The sequence below is a fragment of the Sodiomyces alcalophilus genome (genome assembly GCF_042370955.1).
Source record: "Sodiomyces alcalophilus JCM 7366 unplaced genomic scaffold ACRALscaffold_1, whole genome shotgun sequence".
Lineage (NCBI taxonomy): Eukaryota > Fungi > Ascomycota > Sordariomycetes > Glomerellales > Plectosphaerellaceae > Sodiomyces > Sodiomyces alcalophilus.
In genome coordinates, this window is record NW_027263532.1 from 1,245,917 (window position 1) to 1,261,128 (window position 15,212).

General features: G+C 51.0%; 4 protein-coding genes across 4 annotated transcripts; 1 reads left to right on the plus strand and 3 right to left on the minus strand.

Moving 5' to 3' along the window:
- Positions 1-384: 384 nt before the first annotated feature.
- ACRALDRAFT_2014912 (uncharacterized protein) lies at positions 385-6,583 on the plus strand (the record flags this gene model as incomplete). Its single annotated transcript, XM_071019793.1, has 13 exons — positions 385-402; positions 478-595; positions 629-679; positions 717-764; positions 848-907; positions 1,010-1,023; positions 2,925-3,014; positions 3,042-3,139; positions 3,186-3,488; positions 3,570-3,935; positions 3,969-4,081; positions 4,152-4,736; positions 4,779-6,583. 13 exons carry the CDS (start codon positions 385-387, stop codon positions 6,581-6,583), a joined length of 3,669 nt encoding a protein of 1,222 aa, XP_070878715.1.
- A 1,357-nt stretch (positions 6,584-7,940) lies between these two features.
- Positions 7,941-9,186, minus strand: ACRALDRAFT_2092493 (uncharacterized protein; the record flags this gene model as incomplete). Its single annotated transcript, XM_071022591.1, has 3 exons — positions 7,941-8,143; positions 8,200-8,884; positions 9,058-9,186. 3 exons carry the CDS (start codon positions 9,184-9,186, stop codon positions 7,941-7,943), a joined length of 1,017 nt encoding a protein of 338 aa, XP_070878716.1.
- Positions 9,187-10,026: 840 nt separating this feature from the next.
- Positions 10,027-10,549, minus strand: ACRALDRAFT_1060305 (uncharacterized protein). Its single transcript, XM_071016209.1, has one exon. It carries the CDS (start codon positions 10,542-10,544, stop codon positions 10,062-10,064), a length of 483 nt encoding a protein of 160 aa, XP_070878717.1. The 5' UTR covers positions 10,545-10,549; the 3' UTR covers positions 10,027-10,061.
- Positions 10,550-12,652: 2,103 nt separating this feature from the next.
- Positions 12,653-14,188, minus strand: ACRALDRAFT_2023836 (uncharacterized protein; the record flags this gene model as incomplete). The annotated part of the gene is made up of 7 exons (XM_071020169.1): positions 12,653-13,047; positions 13,101-13,143; positions 13,199-13,454; positions 13,516-13,634; positions 13,780-13,949; positions 14,019-14,052; positions 14,186-14,188. The coding sequence occupies 7 exons, from the start codon at positions 14,186-14,188 to the stop codon at positions 12,653-12,655; spliced, it is 1,020 nt and encodes a 339-aa protein (XP_070878718.1).
- Between the last annotated feature and the right edge of the window lie 1,024 nt (positions 14,189-15,212).

The following is a 15,212-nucleotide window of genomic DNA, read 5'->3' on the forward strand; positions in this document are numbered from 1 at the left end:
GCCCACGGGCAACGACGTTACCGTTAGTCTGATTAGACGAATAGGAAGCAAACCACGCCAAAGAGTCTTCCGATCGCAGAGCGTATAGCTCCTACAGGGCTCCTTTACACGCCCTTAGCGCGACTCTCGCGAGGACCTTAAAATAACAGGTTAACCCGATTAAGAGGATCAGAAATATATCCTATACGCGACTCTAACCACCTCCAGGAGGCTAACTATCCCGGTATTATATCCTCCTCTTTCCACGATATCGCTATCGTGACGTCTTCCTCTATGTATACGACTATTAATCTGTAGGTAGTCTCTGCGTCGGTTTAGACTATTCTTTCCGAGCAGGCAGTCTCTGCTCTTCCGGATCCGTGGTACTCGGGACCGTCGAACCGGATGCGTGGGACTATTAGTGTGCAGGTAGTCTCTGCGTCGGGATAGTGTTGGTTGACTATTACTGACGAGCAGGCAGTCTCTGCTCTTCCGAAGCACTATCGGGATCGCTCTTCCGGAGACTCGGGCCCCGGGAAATTGTTTTTGTTGTTTTTGTGGTTGTCGCTGTATCATATCCGGAATCAGAACTCGTATCAAAATCTTTTCTTTCCACGTAACACGCTATTCTTCCGGGCCTTGACCTGAGCCCTTCGGCCGCCATTAGAGGACTTATCAAAACCGTGTCGTAACCAAAGCTGTGCTGTATCTAAAACCGTATCGAAACCGAACCGAAGCTGTGTCCAAAACTGTACCGTATCCAAAGCTGTGCTGTATCCAAATCTGTATCAAAAACCGTATCGTATTCGAAGCCTATGCCGTATCCAAAACTGTATCAAAACCGAAGCTGTATCGTAACCAAACCAAGACTCAAGACCAAAGACTCAAAGGGAAGACCGTGACCGCATCGAGACCAAGATCAACAATCGTTGACAGGCCGTTCGTTTAGGCAGGCCGGAACTACCCTCGTGCGCAGGATTATGATCTCCCACGCCGATTATATCCGCCTCCGAGCACCAATTGAAGAAAGGCGAAGCCGTCACTGTGCAGAACGGCTCCGCGTAGGGCCAAAACAAACAACCAACTAATAGGCTAGCCGAAGGGAGGGTTAGGCTTGTCACGGGTCCGTATCTAGAGCTAAACGGGTCCCGAGGAGACGGTCGCCGGGCCTCTAGAAGGGTCGGCAGTGGTCCGATTAGGGGAACGAATAGCTAAGATAGGCAGGCGGGCCTACGGTCGGCTCTTCTGGATCGTCTAGATAACCAAAAAGGGAAGGATAATGCAAATTGTGATTATAATAGGTGATAGGTAACGATCGTAAAAGATCGGACGAAAAGCTAGCTAGATATAGTGGGTCTATTCCGAAGAATAGCCGCATACAAAACCAGATCTCTGGGACCGCGTACGTGGTCACGTGATATCCATAACGTCTAGACCCGGAACACGGGTCTGCCCCTCTATAGTCCCCTCTAGGGATACGCTCGGAGGTATCAGGGTCCTTCCCTTATTAAAGGGTAAGGAGGCGCTTCTCCTTCTTTTTACGGGCTTAGCGGTCCTTATAGTACTTAATCAGGAAATCGAGTTCCGCCGATAATAGAGTGCCGGGGGGGCGGCCCTTAAGGTCTTTAATATCGAATTAGGGTCCTATCCGGATAACTTAGGGGGTCCCTTAGTCGAGTAATAGTCCTACTATAGGATCACGAGTATCCGGGTTAGCTTATCCGCGAATCTCGAATTCGGGGTTATTATCTTTATCCTCTAACTTAGGCGAAAGGGATTACTCGTAATCGGCGCCTAATAGCCCGGCTTCGGCTCCTTTAGTAACGGGGGAAGTATCCCGGGTATAAATAATAGTAGTACGCTTAGGGGGTATTTTAGGTACTAGTTAGGGGTAGTAGTAGGATTTAAAAAATAACTAGTCTTTTAAACTCTTAATAGTCGTTATACCTGTAAACGGTTAGAACGAATAAAATATTATAGGTTTTATATAAGGAGTAAAAAGAGTCGTTAAGACTATAATAAGAATAGGTTATAAAGCTAACCTTAAGGGGGGAATAATTATAAGATTATTCGTTAAGCCCTTTTAACTTAGGACTTAACGGGAAACACCCTACTTAAGGACTAGTGACTATCCTCCCTAGGATTAGTATATAATAACCTAAGACTCTAAGACTATAGGTCTTAGGCTAGCTTAATAATCCTAAATATAACTCGGTCCTAGATATCCCTAGGGTTAACCTTAGGGCCGGTTCCGGGTTCTCAACGCATTCCTTAACGCCTCTAAGTCCTATCCGATTCCCTTAAATAAAATGTCCCTGATACTATAGTATAAGGCTTACTCTATATGTATACTTATTAGGCAGGGCCCTCCTATAAAGGTAGTCTAAATAGGGTATATCCTACTAATAGTATTCGAAAGTAGCTATAATAGGAAATAATGTATTGTATTTTTAATTTAGCCTTTTATTCTCTTAGTATAATAAGTTAAGTTATAAAATAAAATAAAATAGATAGTATTATATATAGAGTATTATATATTGATTTTAATATTAGTAACTTATTAATATAACTATAAAGTATATTAATTTAATAGGAATAAATAATTATAACTATAATCAGTATTTAAATATCGGACTTTTACTTTATAATAAGCTCTATATAAACGAATATTATAAACATGGCGGGTCGTTAGGCCCTAAGCGTTTAAGCTACAAAGACCGAATAATAAGGTATAGTAAGTTAACACAAATATCAAGCAAATATACCCCCGTACGCCTGCCTATTAGCGTGGAGTTATAAGTATATTTGCTTGACAGTTTTGTCTCGTCACTGTACCGGTAACTCGTTCCTAACTTTGCGTTATCCTTTCTCTCCTCCTCGACTATTATGAATACGTGCCCTTCACTTTTCCTCTGAACCTCAATTGTTATTGCATTGCTTTTCAGTTACAACTCTATCTTTCCCAACTCTCGCGGCTTAGACACGCGGCAACCATCGCAGAAGCCACCACAGCAACACATGACATGACATGCACTGTGGGTCATAGCAGATCAGACCAGTAGTGTTCTCCCGTTCCCTCCGTCTCTCGGTCGTCTCCAGCTATCGCGTCGGGCAGCCCCATCATTAATCCATCCGCCGTCCACTCGGGTCTGGGCAAACCGTCCAGCGAACACCTTCTCGGGAAATCATCAGGGAATCAAGAACAGCATCAGACACGGGACCGCGCGGAGGAGATGCGGTGGCTCAACTTCGTTTACACTACATGCACTGCAAGACCCGCACGACCCTGCTTGGGGGCACATGATTACACCACCAATGCCTGATGGATTCGTAGCTGTCCCCAGGGTTCATTCTTCGACATTCGCGACTTGGGTGCGCAACGCAGAACTGCAGGGACGCCCCATCCACTTTTCTTTTCCGTGCATCCATCTTCCCTTCATTCCCCCTCAACCGCCGACGACAATCACGATACCGGACCTTCGTTTATCAACCCTCGCTGCATTTTTGAGGTGGACATATCTCAAAATCGACATTAACTTTATACTTGGCCGACCTTGACCACCATAACGAAAATTGCGACGATTATCAAGGCGAACTCGTCGTGTCCTCCTTCCCGTTTCTGTTTCCCCCCTCTTTCCCTTCCTTCCGCCTTTGTCGCGATCGGGAGGACCAAAGACATTAGAGACGAACCGAACCAAACGACGACGCTCGAATTCGGTGCCAATTCGTGTGCACACTTTCGCGTCATCTCCTACTCTACAAATCGATAACAAGCCGGCAGGTGGTTTCCAGCCGTCGTGTTTTCCCAAGTCTGTTCACCCTGGCGTCGCGTCCATCACACCTATCTTCCTGTCGCATCTCGCCCACCTCGTCTCCCACCGCCCCATCCTTGAGTCTAGGTGGGCAACCCTCAACAGTTCAGCGCTCTTCGTCGGCGGGCTAAGGAGAGGAGCTTTGTGCTCTTCTCCAATGCCCTTTCTGTTGTCCAGGCAATCCAATCAATCGACAGCTCATTCACTCGTTTCCCCATCCATTCACTACCTGGCGACGCTCTCCCCCACCGTTCACCCGAAACCAAATCACGATACCCCGTTACTTCCGCGTCACGCCGCCCAGGTAACCAACTCCGATCCGACCTTCTGCGCCGGCCGTTTCCTCGTCACAACTTCCAGCGTCCGGCCGACTTGCTCCCTCCCATAGACTTACAATACCCAAACAATTCTGCATCGCATCCGCCCATGCTATTGGGCATGCCATCACCGCTAAAACCATGGATGCCGCCGTCAGATCCATCCAGTATTTGACCGAGCATATCCTGCCCGATCGGCCATACCATCTTTCCAAGCGCCCGGACAAACGCTATCGCGTTCCTCCAGACAACACCAGGGTGATCGAGGAGCGCGAATATCAGCCGCTCCAGTACATGACGCTGCTGGACGCTGATCGCGGTCTCCTCTTCACCCGGCCCTACTACGATATGCGTGAAGAGCCACCAAACCCCACCCCTGCGAAAGAGGCCGTTACGAGGACGGGAAAGAAGGTTGTCACCAAGCTGTCTCTGAGCGACTACAAGAACAAGCAAAGGAAGGCTGCCGAGTCGCCGTTAGATTCTGGACTCCCAGCCAAACCAACATCGGTCCGGAAAGAGGGCCCCGATGGAAAGACCGTCAAAGAAGTCACCAAGACCGACGGTAATAAACTTGACGATAGCGATGCGCCGCGAGATGCCAGCACGACCAGGCGGCGAGATGGTCCCAGTGACGAGAGGTTTGTTTGCCGCCCATCATCACGTCTATGAGCATTTGAGCATTGTAATCTAGGCCACCAGCTGATACAGTATATCATCCACAGACACGGCTCAGCCGATGCGAGACCGAAAGCGAATTCCGATACTAGAGATACCCCAGAAAAGAGAAAAAGAACGGACGATATAGATGAGACTCGGAGGGCACCGAAGCGACTCAGACCTGAGGCGAACATCGACCCTTCCGATGATAGGTCACGGACACCCCGAAATGATGGATTGAATAAGAAAGAACCTGTGCCGTCGAAAGATCGGGCGCCGCAAAAAGACTCGAAGGGGGCCCCTTCATCCCTACCCAACGGGCGGACAGTGGGTTCGCGCGCAGAGACACCGCCGACCCGCTCCCGGGCCGGTTCGATCAACGGCGCTCGACCCAGCCCTTCTGCGACACAAAAGAACAGCAAGCCATCCAGGACTACGCTGCCGCCGCTTCTTTCGCCACTCCACTTTCCCATGGACAATGCGGAGGAGCTACCGGATGAGAAGGGGGAAAGAGAAGAGGAGTATGATCAGTCCAAGTCTCTGAAGGCGGCCAAACCGTCCTTGGCGAAACCGGCCAGGAGGGATAAGTCACCTCCTCCAAAACTTCCCCCCCTCTTGTCGCCGACATTACCACCTGCCCTCGAGGAGGAGCTTGCGCGGATAAAGAAAGGACCTACAAAAGCCGTGGCCTCGGCGCAACCATTGGACTCGCCTGGCAACGTCCGGAAATCAAAGCCCCTCAAGCAAGAAGATGTGAATGAGAAGGCTGAGAAACTCAAAACAGTGAACAGAGATAGAGCGAAAGACGGTTCACGGCGCTTCATTGTGACGTTGAAGTGTGGAAGGAAGCATTCTAAAACCCTCAGGCGCCTCCTTGCTCTCCCAGCCCCAAAGAAAGAACGCTCAGCCAGTCTTGGGGCGGCTCCTCCGCAAGCTGTAGCGAAGAAACGGCCAGTAAGCGGCACGGAGGTGGTGGAAGACTCGATCGCAGTCAAGAGACCAAGAGCGACCGACATGGCTTCTTTGTCCAACAAACTTGGGGCCCCCTCGACACCGGCCAAAGCCGCTGCCACCTCCATGTCCCGCGTCGCGTCGGCCAGTTCACAGGTGCGCACCCCTGGCGACACGCACCACAGCGCTACCCCCCGCGGCGATCGACTACCCTCCAGACAAGAAAGCCGGGAACCTATCGATCCTTCGCGGATTCGACAGCTGCGCGACCGCTACGAGCGATATAAGGATCTAGGCGGCAAGTTGAAGCACAAGCGAGACGCGCTCTTCGCAGCCAAGACTAGCAGCCGCGACCGGCCACCGCCGCCGCTCTCCGATAAGGATCACAAACTAAGCATTGCGCTCTGCCTCGAGAGCGCAATGGCCTATATGGTGTCGTTCCGCGCCGTCTTCGATTCCCGCCGCCACGAGAACAAGGCCCAGAACCCGAACCAGTGGGAGATGATTCTCCCCCTGCTGGACATGATTCGCCACGACGTCGGCGACGGCCGCCACCGTGCCATCGACGCGCTACACCTCCAGCTCAAGGCGGTCATCCTCGAGGAGCTCATCAAGTGCTTCTGGTCGCTCGACCCGGCCAGCCATGCCACTCGGATCATTCATTTTGAGCGCATGCGCTTGTCGGTATGGAAAGCCGCCGCCGAGGCTTCCGGCCTCGTCGATGAACAACGTATGCGCGCGAGCTTCGGCCCGTGGACCGGATCCGAGGAAGCCGTCAGCCTGGGGTTGCGGATCGTCAGGAGATGGGCCAACGAACAAAATCTCGATTGGAATCCCGAGCTCAGTTTGCAGGCAAATGGAACTTAGGCAAGAACCTATAACCTACGAGCCAGAACTCGGACCAGCTACCCCCACTAGGCTACCTCTATTCGCGATAGTAGCTTTCCACGAGAGGGCCCTGGGGGAAAGACCAAGTCAGTGAAGGCCGGGCTGGCAAAGGGTCCTCCCGACCCATGTGTATTCCATCCATGTATCATGATTCTGACCCATACTCGCCATCTTGGGCCGGCTCGACGACTCGGGGCCGCGGCAGAGCACGGCACAGCACATTACAGCACGATATAGCGAGTGCGATACAAACAAGATGCAGGGTAACTAACTGTACGAAAAGGCGTTTTTACGGATGATATTCACGGCTCTCCCGTTTTCTTTTTTTCTTTCCGAGACATTCATCATATCATCGAGCAACGTGGCAAACCAAAATAGGGCCAGGCAAGCAGGCTGGGACGGAAAATAAATGGCTCTCTCTTTCTCTCTGATTTCTTGAGGCATGGGACAGAGAACGCGTTCCCCTCGCTAAGAGGAGAAGATGAAAGAACGACAGCAGATGAAGATTGATGGCAAGGGCAGGGGGAAGCGCCCAAACCCATCATCATACTCCACGAAGGATACCGGTTGTGTCCACATATTCGTACGGGCTGGCGATATTACTGGCGTTTCGAGGATGGGTAAGGGTTGCTTTTTTGTTATTATTAGTAGTATTACTGTCCTTGTCTCTGTCTGTCTTTTCTATTTTTTTCTTTTCTTCACGTTACTGTCTCTATTTCCCCTTTGACGATGATATCCCTATTTTCTAAAGTTATGATGAGACTCAATACCTTTACATTTTCATCTTTGTTTTTATTCTCTTTTGTTCACAAGTCTTCTTGATGTTACTTTGGCTGTGAGATGAAATTCCCAGAGGGGTGGGCCGGCAGGGTCTAGCCGGACAGGTTTCAATGGATGTTATATGTGCAAGGAATGGCATGGCGAAATGTGTGGCAAGGCAGTCATACCTGCAATACTGTCAGGGTAGCTCGGAAGCGTGGGGTGTTGGGAGGCGCAGGTCGGACTCCCTCCCACCTTGAGGTTAGTCAGTCGCCGAGACCACGCAAGTACATGCCAATCAAGCGAAATTATCCTCAATCCCGCGGTCAAGTGAAGGGAAGGTTGCAGCGAAGACGTCGGGATCATCTAAGCTCGTTGGGTTTGGCATCACGCATAAATAGTACGGACCAGCACTGATTTGATCTTTACTTGATTTCATTATTAACAGCCTCGCTGCTTTGGCTGAGGTTATCTATGACTTGGCCTCGGCCTTTTTATTTACCTTCTTCCCAGCACAGCGTGAGTTTGCTGCCGACTCATGTCACCGTCTGTTGAATGTATGACAGACAGGGCGCATTTATTTAGAGGCGTCGATCTTGGAGATGTAGACCAGAAGGTCGAGGACACGGCGAGAGTAGCCCCACTCATTGTCGTACCAGGAGACAACCTTGACGAAGTTGTTGTTGAGGGAGATACCGGCCTTGGCATCGAAGATGGAAGAGGCAGGGTTACCGATCATGTCGGTAGAAACAACGTCGTCCTCGGTGTATTCGAGAATGCCTGTGATGGTCAGCAAAGTCGCGGATACTCAATTTGATCATTGTGTGGTGACTTACCCTTAAGGGGACCGTCGGCAGCCTCCTTGATGGCGGCCTTGATCTCGTCGTAGGTGGCGCCCTTCTCGAGACGCGCAGTCAAGTCGACAACGGAAACGTTGGCAGTAGGCACGCGCATAGACATGCCAGTCAGCTTGCCGTTAAGGGCGGGAATGACCTTGCCGACAGCCTTAGCAGCACCGGTGCTGCTGGGAATGATGTTCTGGGCAGCAGTACGGCCACCACGCCAGTCCTTGGCGGAGGGACCATCGACGGTCTTCTGAGTGGCGGTGTAGGCGTGGACGGTAGTCATAAGACCCTCAACGATGGTGAACTTGTCGTTGAGGACCTTAGCGAGGGGAGCCAGGCAGTTGGTGGTGCAAGAGGCGTTGGAGATGACGTCGGCGCTGCCGTCGTAGGTATCCTCGTTGACACCCATCACGTACATGGGGGCATCAGCGGAGGGGGCGGAGATGACGACCTTCTTGGCACCTCCAGCCAAGTGAGCCTTGGCCTTGTCGGTGGTGGTGAAGACACCGGTGGACTCGACGATGTACTCGGCACCAGTCTCGCTCCAGGGGATGTTGGCGGGATCCCGCTCCTGGTAGAACTTGACGGCCTTGCCGTTCACGACGAGGCTGCTGCCGTCCTCGGAGATGTCGCCCTTGAAGACGCCATGGGTGGAGTCGTACTTGAGCATGTAGGCCTATTATGAGGTGGTTAGCTGGGCCCATGCCTTGCAACCGGAATCCGATGCCACTCGGACAGGGGGTGTTGAGGTAAGGTGAAAAGCGGGAGAGGAAATAAGGTAGGCGATGGGAATATTGTCCATGATCGGAACCGTCTACCCCATAGCCTCATACAGAAAGGTAGACTTACGGCATACTTGGTCTCGATGAAGGGGTCGTTGACAGCAACGATCTCAACGTCGGGGTGGTCGGCGGCGTTGCGGAAGACAATGCGACCGATACGGCCGAAGCCGTTAATGCCAACCTTGATGGGAGCCATTGCGGTATATATGAGATGTGAGGATTGGTCTGGAGCGTATTGTGGGAAGTTAGCAAGTTGGTGGCAGTCAGGAACGAGCTCAAACGAGATAGATAGCACGAGAGATAGGACAAGTCAGGATCCCGTTAGGGCGATCCGCAAGAAATAAGAGAAAAATGGATTGTGCGAGAAGAAGCGGGGGTCGTAAGATATCGACCTCAGTGATGAGCAATGGCTGGTAGCGGGGTTTTTGCTCGTGTCGAAAGGGGAAGCGAGCAGGATCAACAACAACGCTGGAAGAAGGGGAAGGGGGAGGCCAAGCTCGAGTAGGAGGAGCGATTGAGGGGTTGTTGTTCGTCAAGATGGAAACAAACTTGAGAATCAGTACTGACCTGACGATTGTTTGGGTATGATCTGTCTTGGTGAATGGAAGATGGAGGATGGAAGAGTGAAGATGTAGTGAGAGGGATTGAGAGGGATCTTGCCAAAGAAAAGAAGGTAGGGTAGCTCTCCTTATTATGTGAGTCAAGGAAGTTGCCTACTGAGGTAGGGGGGTTTCGTAAGGAGGGGTCGGTACGTCGATAGGTAGGAATGCACCTAGTTACCTAATAGGACATGAAAGTAAACGTAGTCTATATAGGCAAGTTTACTTTGTACCTTTAGACGTCATGATATTAACTGAAATAATTTATATAACGCTTTAGAACTTAGCGCCCGATCTATTAGAAATAAGTTAATAAATTAGAGCCTTTTAAAATATTCTTAGCTAAGAAAACAATATATAATCATTGCTATATATCTTATAATACTAAATATAACCCGAGGTTATATTCAGGCTACTATGGATAGGCGGGACTGGTTCCTAAAGAAGTCTAGCATTCTATAAATTATTTAAGTTAATACGGGTACTCGTTAGAAAGGTAAAGTGGAGAGTGATGTCTGGGAAAGGCGGCAGGTTGTTGGATGGAACGGCTTGGGCGGAGGCAGAAACCGAGTGCAATTGCGATGGGAAGGAGGGGCCGGGGGGGTTCGTGGGCTGATGAGTGGGCAAGGATGCCCAACATTTGAGTGGGATGGACCATGGAGGGATTTTGGGGGGCAAGGCTCGGAGGGAATTCGGAGGGCGCGCAGTGAAATCCATGAAACGTCACAACGCAGGATGGCCTGGGGCTCGACATCTCCTTCGTACGCAACCCTCCGATCACTTTTGCAGGAAGTGTGTACGAAGTAGACTGAAGGAAATATGGGCTGCCTACATACTGCTTCCTAAGGTAGGCGGCGACTTGTCTGACCTGAGCTACAAGTGCGACTATTACTAGTGGGTGACCTGATGATTTCGTTGAGGAATAAGACAGGAGCAGCAGTGAAGAGCCAAGCATTCAATACCAACTCATGCCTCATCGGTCCGCCATCTTTCCCGAGTCGCACATTTTAAATCCTCGACGGCTCCTTTTGGCCGAGGATTCAGCGGGTATACCATTATCGTCTGTTTTCAGCAGTTCGGAAATTTCTGGGATCATTACGAAGTATAAGAGTGCGGCAATGTTAAATATTTACAGCTAGGACATTGAATGATATGTAGGGACGACGACACGGTTCGCGTCAATCTTTCTATCTACCCTTTGAAGGGCAAAACGACATTCTTTTTTTTTCCTCTTTTTCTAAGCGCGGGATAATATGGCGGGAAAAAAAATCTTTCCGATCTCGGATTACCACCCCAGGATGAATGAATGGCCAGGCCAACGTCCTCGCCTAATAATAACCTCGTCAGCTCGATGGAAGAGCTCTATCAAGAAGTACCGCTCAATGGAACCAAACAGAAAAAAGGAATGAAATAATAAGAAGGGAAAAATGACTCTTTGCACCAAAGGAGCTGCGGGCCGTTAGGGTGATGAGTGGAGGCTGGCTGGTCGAGTCCGTCAACAAATCTCGCACCAGGCCAGGTCAACCACACTGCCTGTGAAGCAATCGAATCCACTGGTTGGTCCAATCACTGTCTGTTATTCCAAAATGTTGCCGATTCCAAGACTTGAGCGGGAAAATGTCATCTGGCTGTCATCTTTCTCTCACTTTGTCGTTTCCGTCGCGGCCTTTCCTCTTGATATTCCGTGTCGTGATAACTGGATGCAGCGGCGTTCAAGTCACGGAGGAGGGGTAGGCTTTTTGGTGCTGCCCCTCCAATTCTGTTGCCCCGCTCTGCCCCTCCAAGCAAAAAAAGCCCCACTGGCTGACATCATCATTGCCAGCCAACGGCATCACATCGCCCACTTATGTAAGCATAGATTGTCCACTTATAATTTAAGGATTTCAAGGACCAATGGCGTCGAAACTAGGTAGGGTGTCTTGCAAGTCCACATATTCGTACTACGTTGTACATGGGAGTTCCGCAAAAGCAGTTCCACAGCATCTCGGAAGCCATTGACCAGATCGAACGTCGTGATCTTGATCTTGGTCCTTCTGCATGCACCTCTCAGTACACCTCCATAGTAATGGATTACTGTGCTTGCTTCTCATGAGAATACATTCGATTGTAGAACCATACGTTACACATGAACTCGCGTCATCTTGCTCCAGGCGAAATCATCTTATACATTTTCTCCCCCATTACCGAGGTCCTGCAGCACAGCGAGTCGGCGACGTCCCAACGCCATCAACCTACCCCACAGCCATCGGTACAAACAAGCTAGGCCCATGGGAACCTTCGGGATCGTCTGGCATCTTATACGCTACCTAGTCGCCTGCTTCCACCCAGCCGCCATCATTCCGATTGTCAAGCGTACCCCATGCCCGCCCACAAGGCTGCGTTGTGTCGCCCCAGTCTGGCATGCATAGCTGCATCCCCGTCCGCCACCTAGCCGCCCTGATGGACCGCATCCTCATCTCTGCGCTATCGAGCTGCCTCTAGACCCCCCTCCATGGCGCGCTCATATCCGAGTACCAATCTTGGAGTGCCACTTCCGGATTGGGACCCAGCGCCGGAACATCGCGGCTCTTCGGCTCGTTATCTTGCCCGGTCTGTAAATCTTCTTCCCTCTAATACTTGCCTGAGGTGTGAGCTTCTCCGATGCCGTGAACCTGCCATCGTCCCGCCCACCCTCGGCCATCATTCCCGCCTTTACCCGTCTATTGCCGGCCCGGGCCTTCGCCATCCCCTATCCTGCAAACTTGTCCATATGCCATCTCCGACTTCATCCGAGTACGGGAGATGTCCCAAGTGAGCTTCTCTTCCACACTCTCGGTCTGAACAAATGCGCGAGATGCCCATCGGACGGCCATAAGAGTCACGCAATCTATCTTTCTGATGCGCGACGCAATGGCGGAGTCTGTTATCTGCCAATATTGACTTTCATCGTTAACTGGCAGTGGGTGGGAACGGCCGCTCTGGCTACCAAGTGGCTGAATTCCTGGATCATATCATGACAGGATGCCAATGACCCGAGAACGCTAACCATTCCTTCGCCTAATCATGCAGATGCGTTTCCGGTCTCTAGTCGCTGGTCTTGGGCCACAACAGCGTGCGATTCTTGAGACTCCTGATCATGTTGACAAAGACGATGGCCCAAACGACCACCAAGCATACCGTCATGACCGCGGTTAGGATATGTAGGCCGCTGTTGTCGAAGACCTTTCCCATGGCGGCCGTTGCCGCGGCCAAGGCCGTATTTGGGAACACGAACGACCACCAGGTCATCTGGAAGGGTATCTTGCGGTCGCGCTTGACGTACTTCCATAGGGATCCGACTGATACCATGAAAAACCACAGGGCAACACCCCATAACCAAACCCCTACCAACACAGACATGATTCGCACAATGGGAACAGCCTGTTCGGCACCCATAAAGTCTGGGGGGAAAATCACATCCGCGGAACTGCCCAATTGGACTAAGAAGCAGTTAGCTCACGTACAGCTTAAGCTCTCATCGTATTGCACTAACCAATGGCTGTCATTGTGAAAGCATATGGACCAATCGAGATGAACTATAGAGCCTGTTAGGAACGGGAAGTCGGCGAGCCGCTGATCGGGAGCACATACCACACCAGGTCTCTGCATGTCTGTGGGAAGCTTCTGCGTCATCAGTCGATAAATGAAGGCGGAGGAGATCATAAGGGCGATAAGGAACCCGGTTCCTTGTGCCGCGAGGGCTGCAAGTGCTACAGCAGTCGTGTCGACGAGTTCCTTATCAGCCGTAACGGCAGAGTTGATGAGATTGCCCGCAAACGGGCCGTTTAAGAGCAAGGGGTATGCCGGGAACACCCAGACGGGAGTCATGGTGTGAATCGGAAACGTTCTACAATCTTGTCAGTTTGCGTTTTTCTTAGAGCCGTACTCAGCGAATGCTAGGTGCGTACAAGCTGGACCAGAGAACCAGGTAAAGAACCGCACTGGCCATCACGCTGAGAGCCATATTGAACCAGAACATGATCTCCATGGTCCGGACAAACCAGAACCCCACATGAGGTGTCCCATACTGGCAGCTGTTTATAAGAATCATAGTGATCCTGGCATCATGTTAGAAGAGAACGATGCATAGGAGACCAGGCCCATACCCACGATACGAACTAAGCTTGTTAGAGCGACGTCATGGTGGTGAATGCTTGATCGGTTCAACTTACGAAAGACGGAATGAAAAGAGACTCTATCTCATCTATAAAAGTATGCATGAAAGAGCCGGGCTGGAGGCGGAATCGAATAGATATGAGGACACAGTTGAGAATAAATAGAACAATGTTGAGGATGAAAAAGGCCAAACCGAGGCCGTTAAGCCATGCGCTCTGGTACGATACTAGATGGGGACGGGAGTTAGAGTTAGGTTGAAGTGGAAAGCACAGCATGGAAAGATTGAAGGACTCACAGGAATGTATTACATTGGCGATACCGCCGGTCGCCTACACGAATATTCCAAGGTAAGCTTCACGAGCCAAGATTTTTTTTCTTCTGGATTGACCCCTACCATCGTCTGGACATATTAGCGAGTCGCTCGGATTGCTCTGGAGGAGGGAAACGGGGAAACAAACATACCATGGTGAACCATGTCCATCGGTGACACGCAATACGATCCCGAATGGAAACTCTGGCATCAGGAGGCACTGCTCCCTCGCTGGAACGCACATTGGTGAGACTGGAACTGGCCAGCGACTGTCGCTCCCCGCCCGCCGGGTGGCCTGGGCTGCTGCCCCCCACCGCTCTGGACTGGTGTTGTGAGGCATAGGAGTGGCGGGTAGGAAAAGGCGGACGATTGGCGACCGTATCGGGAGCTAGGGGAGGTGACTGCGAATTTCTGGAGGAGTACGAAGGGAAGAACGGCGGTCGGCTGTTCTCATTGGGAGATTGGTACCCAGACGTCATCCCGTCCGGTGCCATTTGGGTACAGGAGGAGGCCATATCGGACTAGGTGAATCGAGATCTTCTGGGCGGCTGGCGAAAAGTTTCAGGAGAAGGTAAAGGGGCACCAGAAAGCTGGGCTCAGCATTGGTGAAAAAGATGCAGATGTAGACTAGGTGGGTTAAGAAGACGACGTGGTTCAGAACCAGCGTTCCAAGGTCCGCCAGAGGCATATTCGAGCTCCTCTTCTCCGAAATTCCGTGGGCCTCAGTGACGCTGCCGCGAGTGTGATAACGCAATCAAGGTGTGACAGCGGATGGATGCTCCAGGAGAGTCGGCTACATGAGGGCCAAGCTTTGAATGAGCAGGGACGTTGAGGCGTTCATGTGGGTACGGAACCACGGAACCACGGTACACTTTGATGTACCTTTGCGGGTACCTGTATATTCAAGTATTCATCCGTATGACCAGCCTTAGGTAGCAGTGCTTGCAGGCCCAAGAGGGCAAAAATAACAAACACTCCCGTAAGTTGGAGGCATGAAATCTAGGTACTAGGCGTACTCCATAGGTAGGTACACGTAGTGTAGAATCGAATGCCAATACCTTGTTTATGAAACTGATAACCTGTATGAAGATTTCCGAAGGTAGGAACACAGGATGAGGTCACACTGTATCTACATGAGTGAGCTGCACCGTGTCATACTCAGTATTACATCTTCGCAAC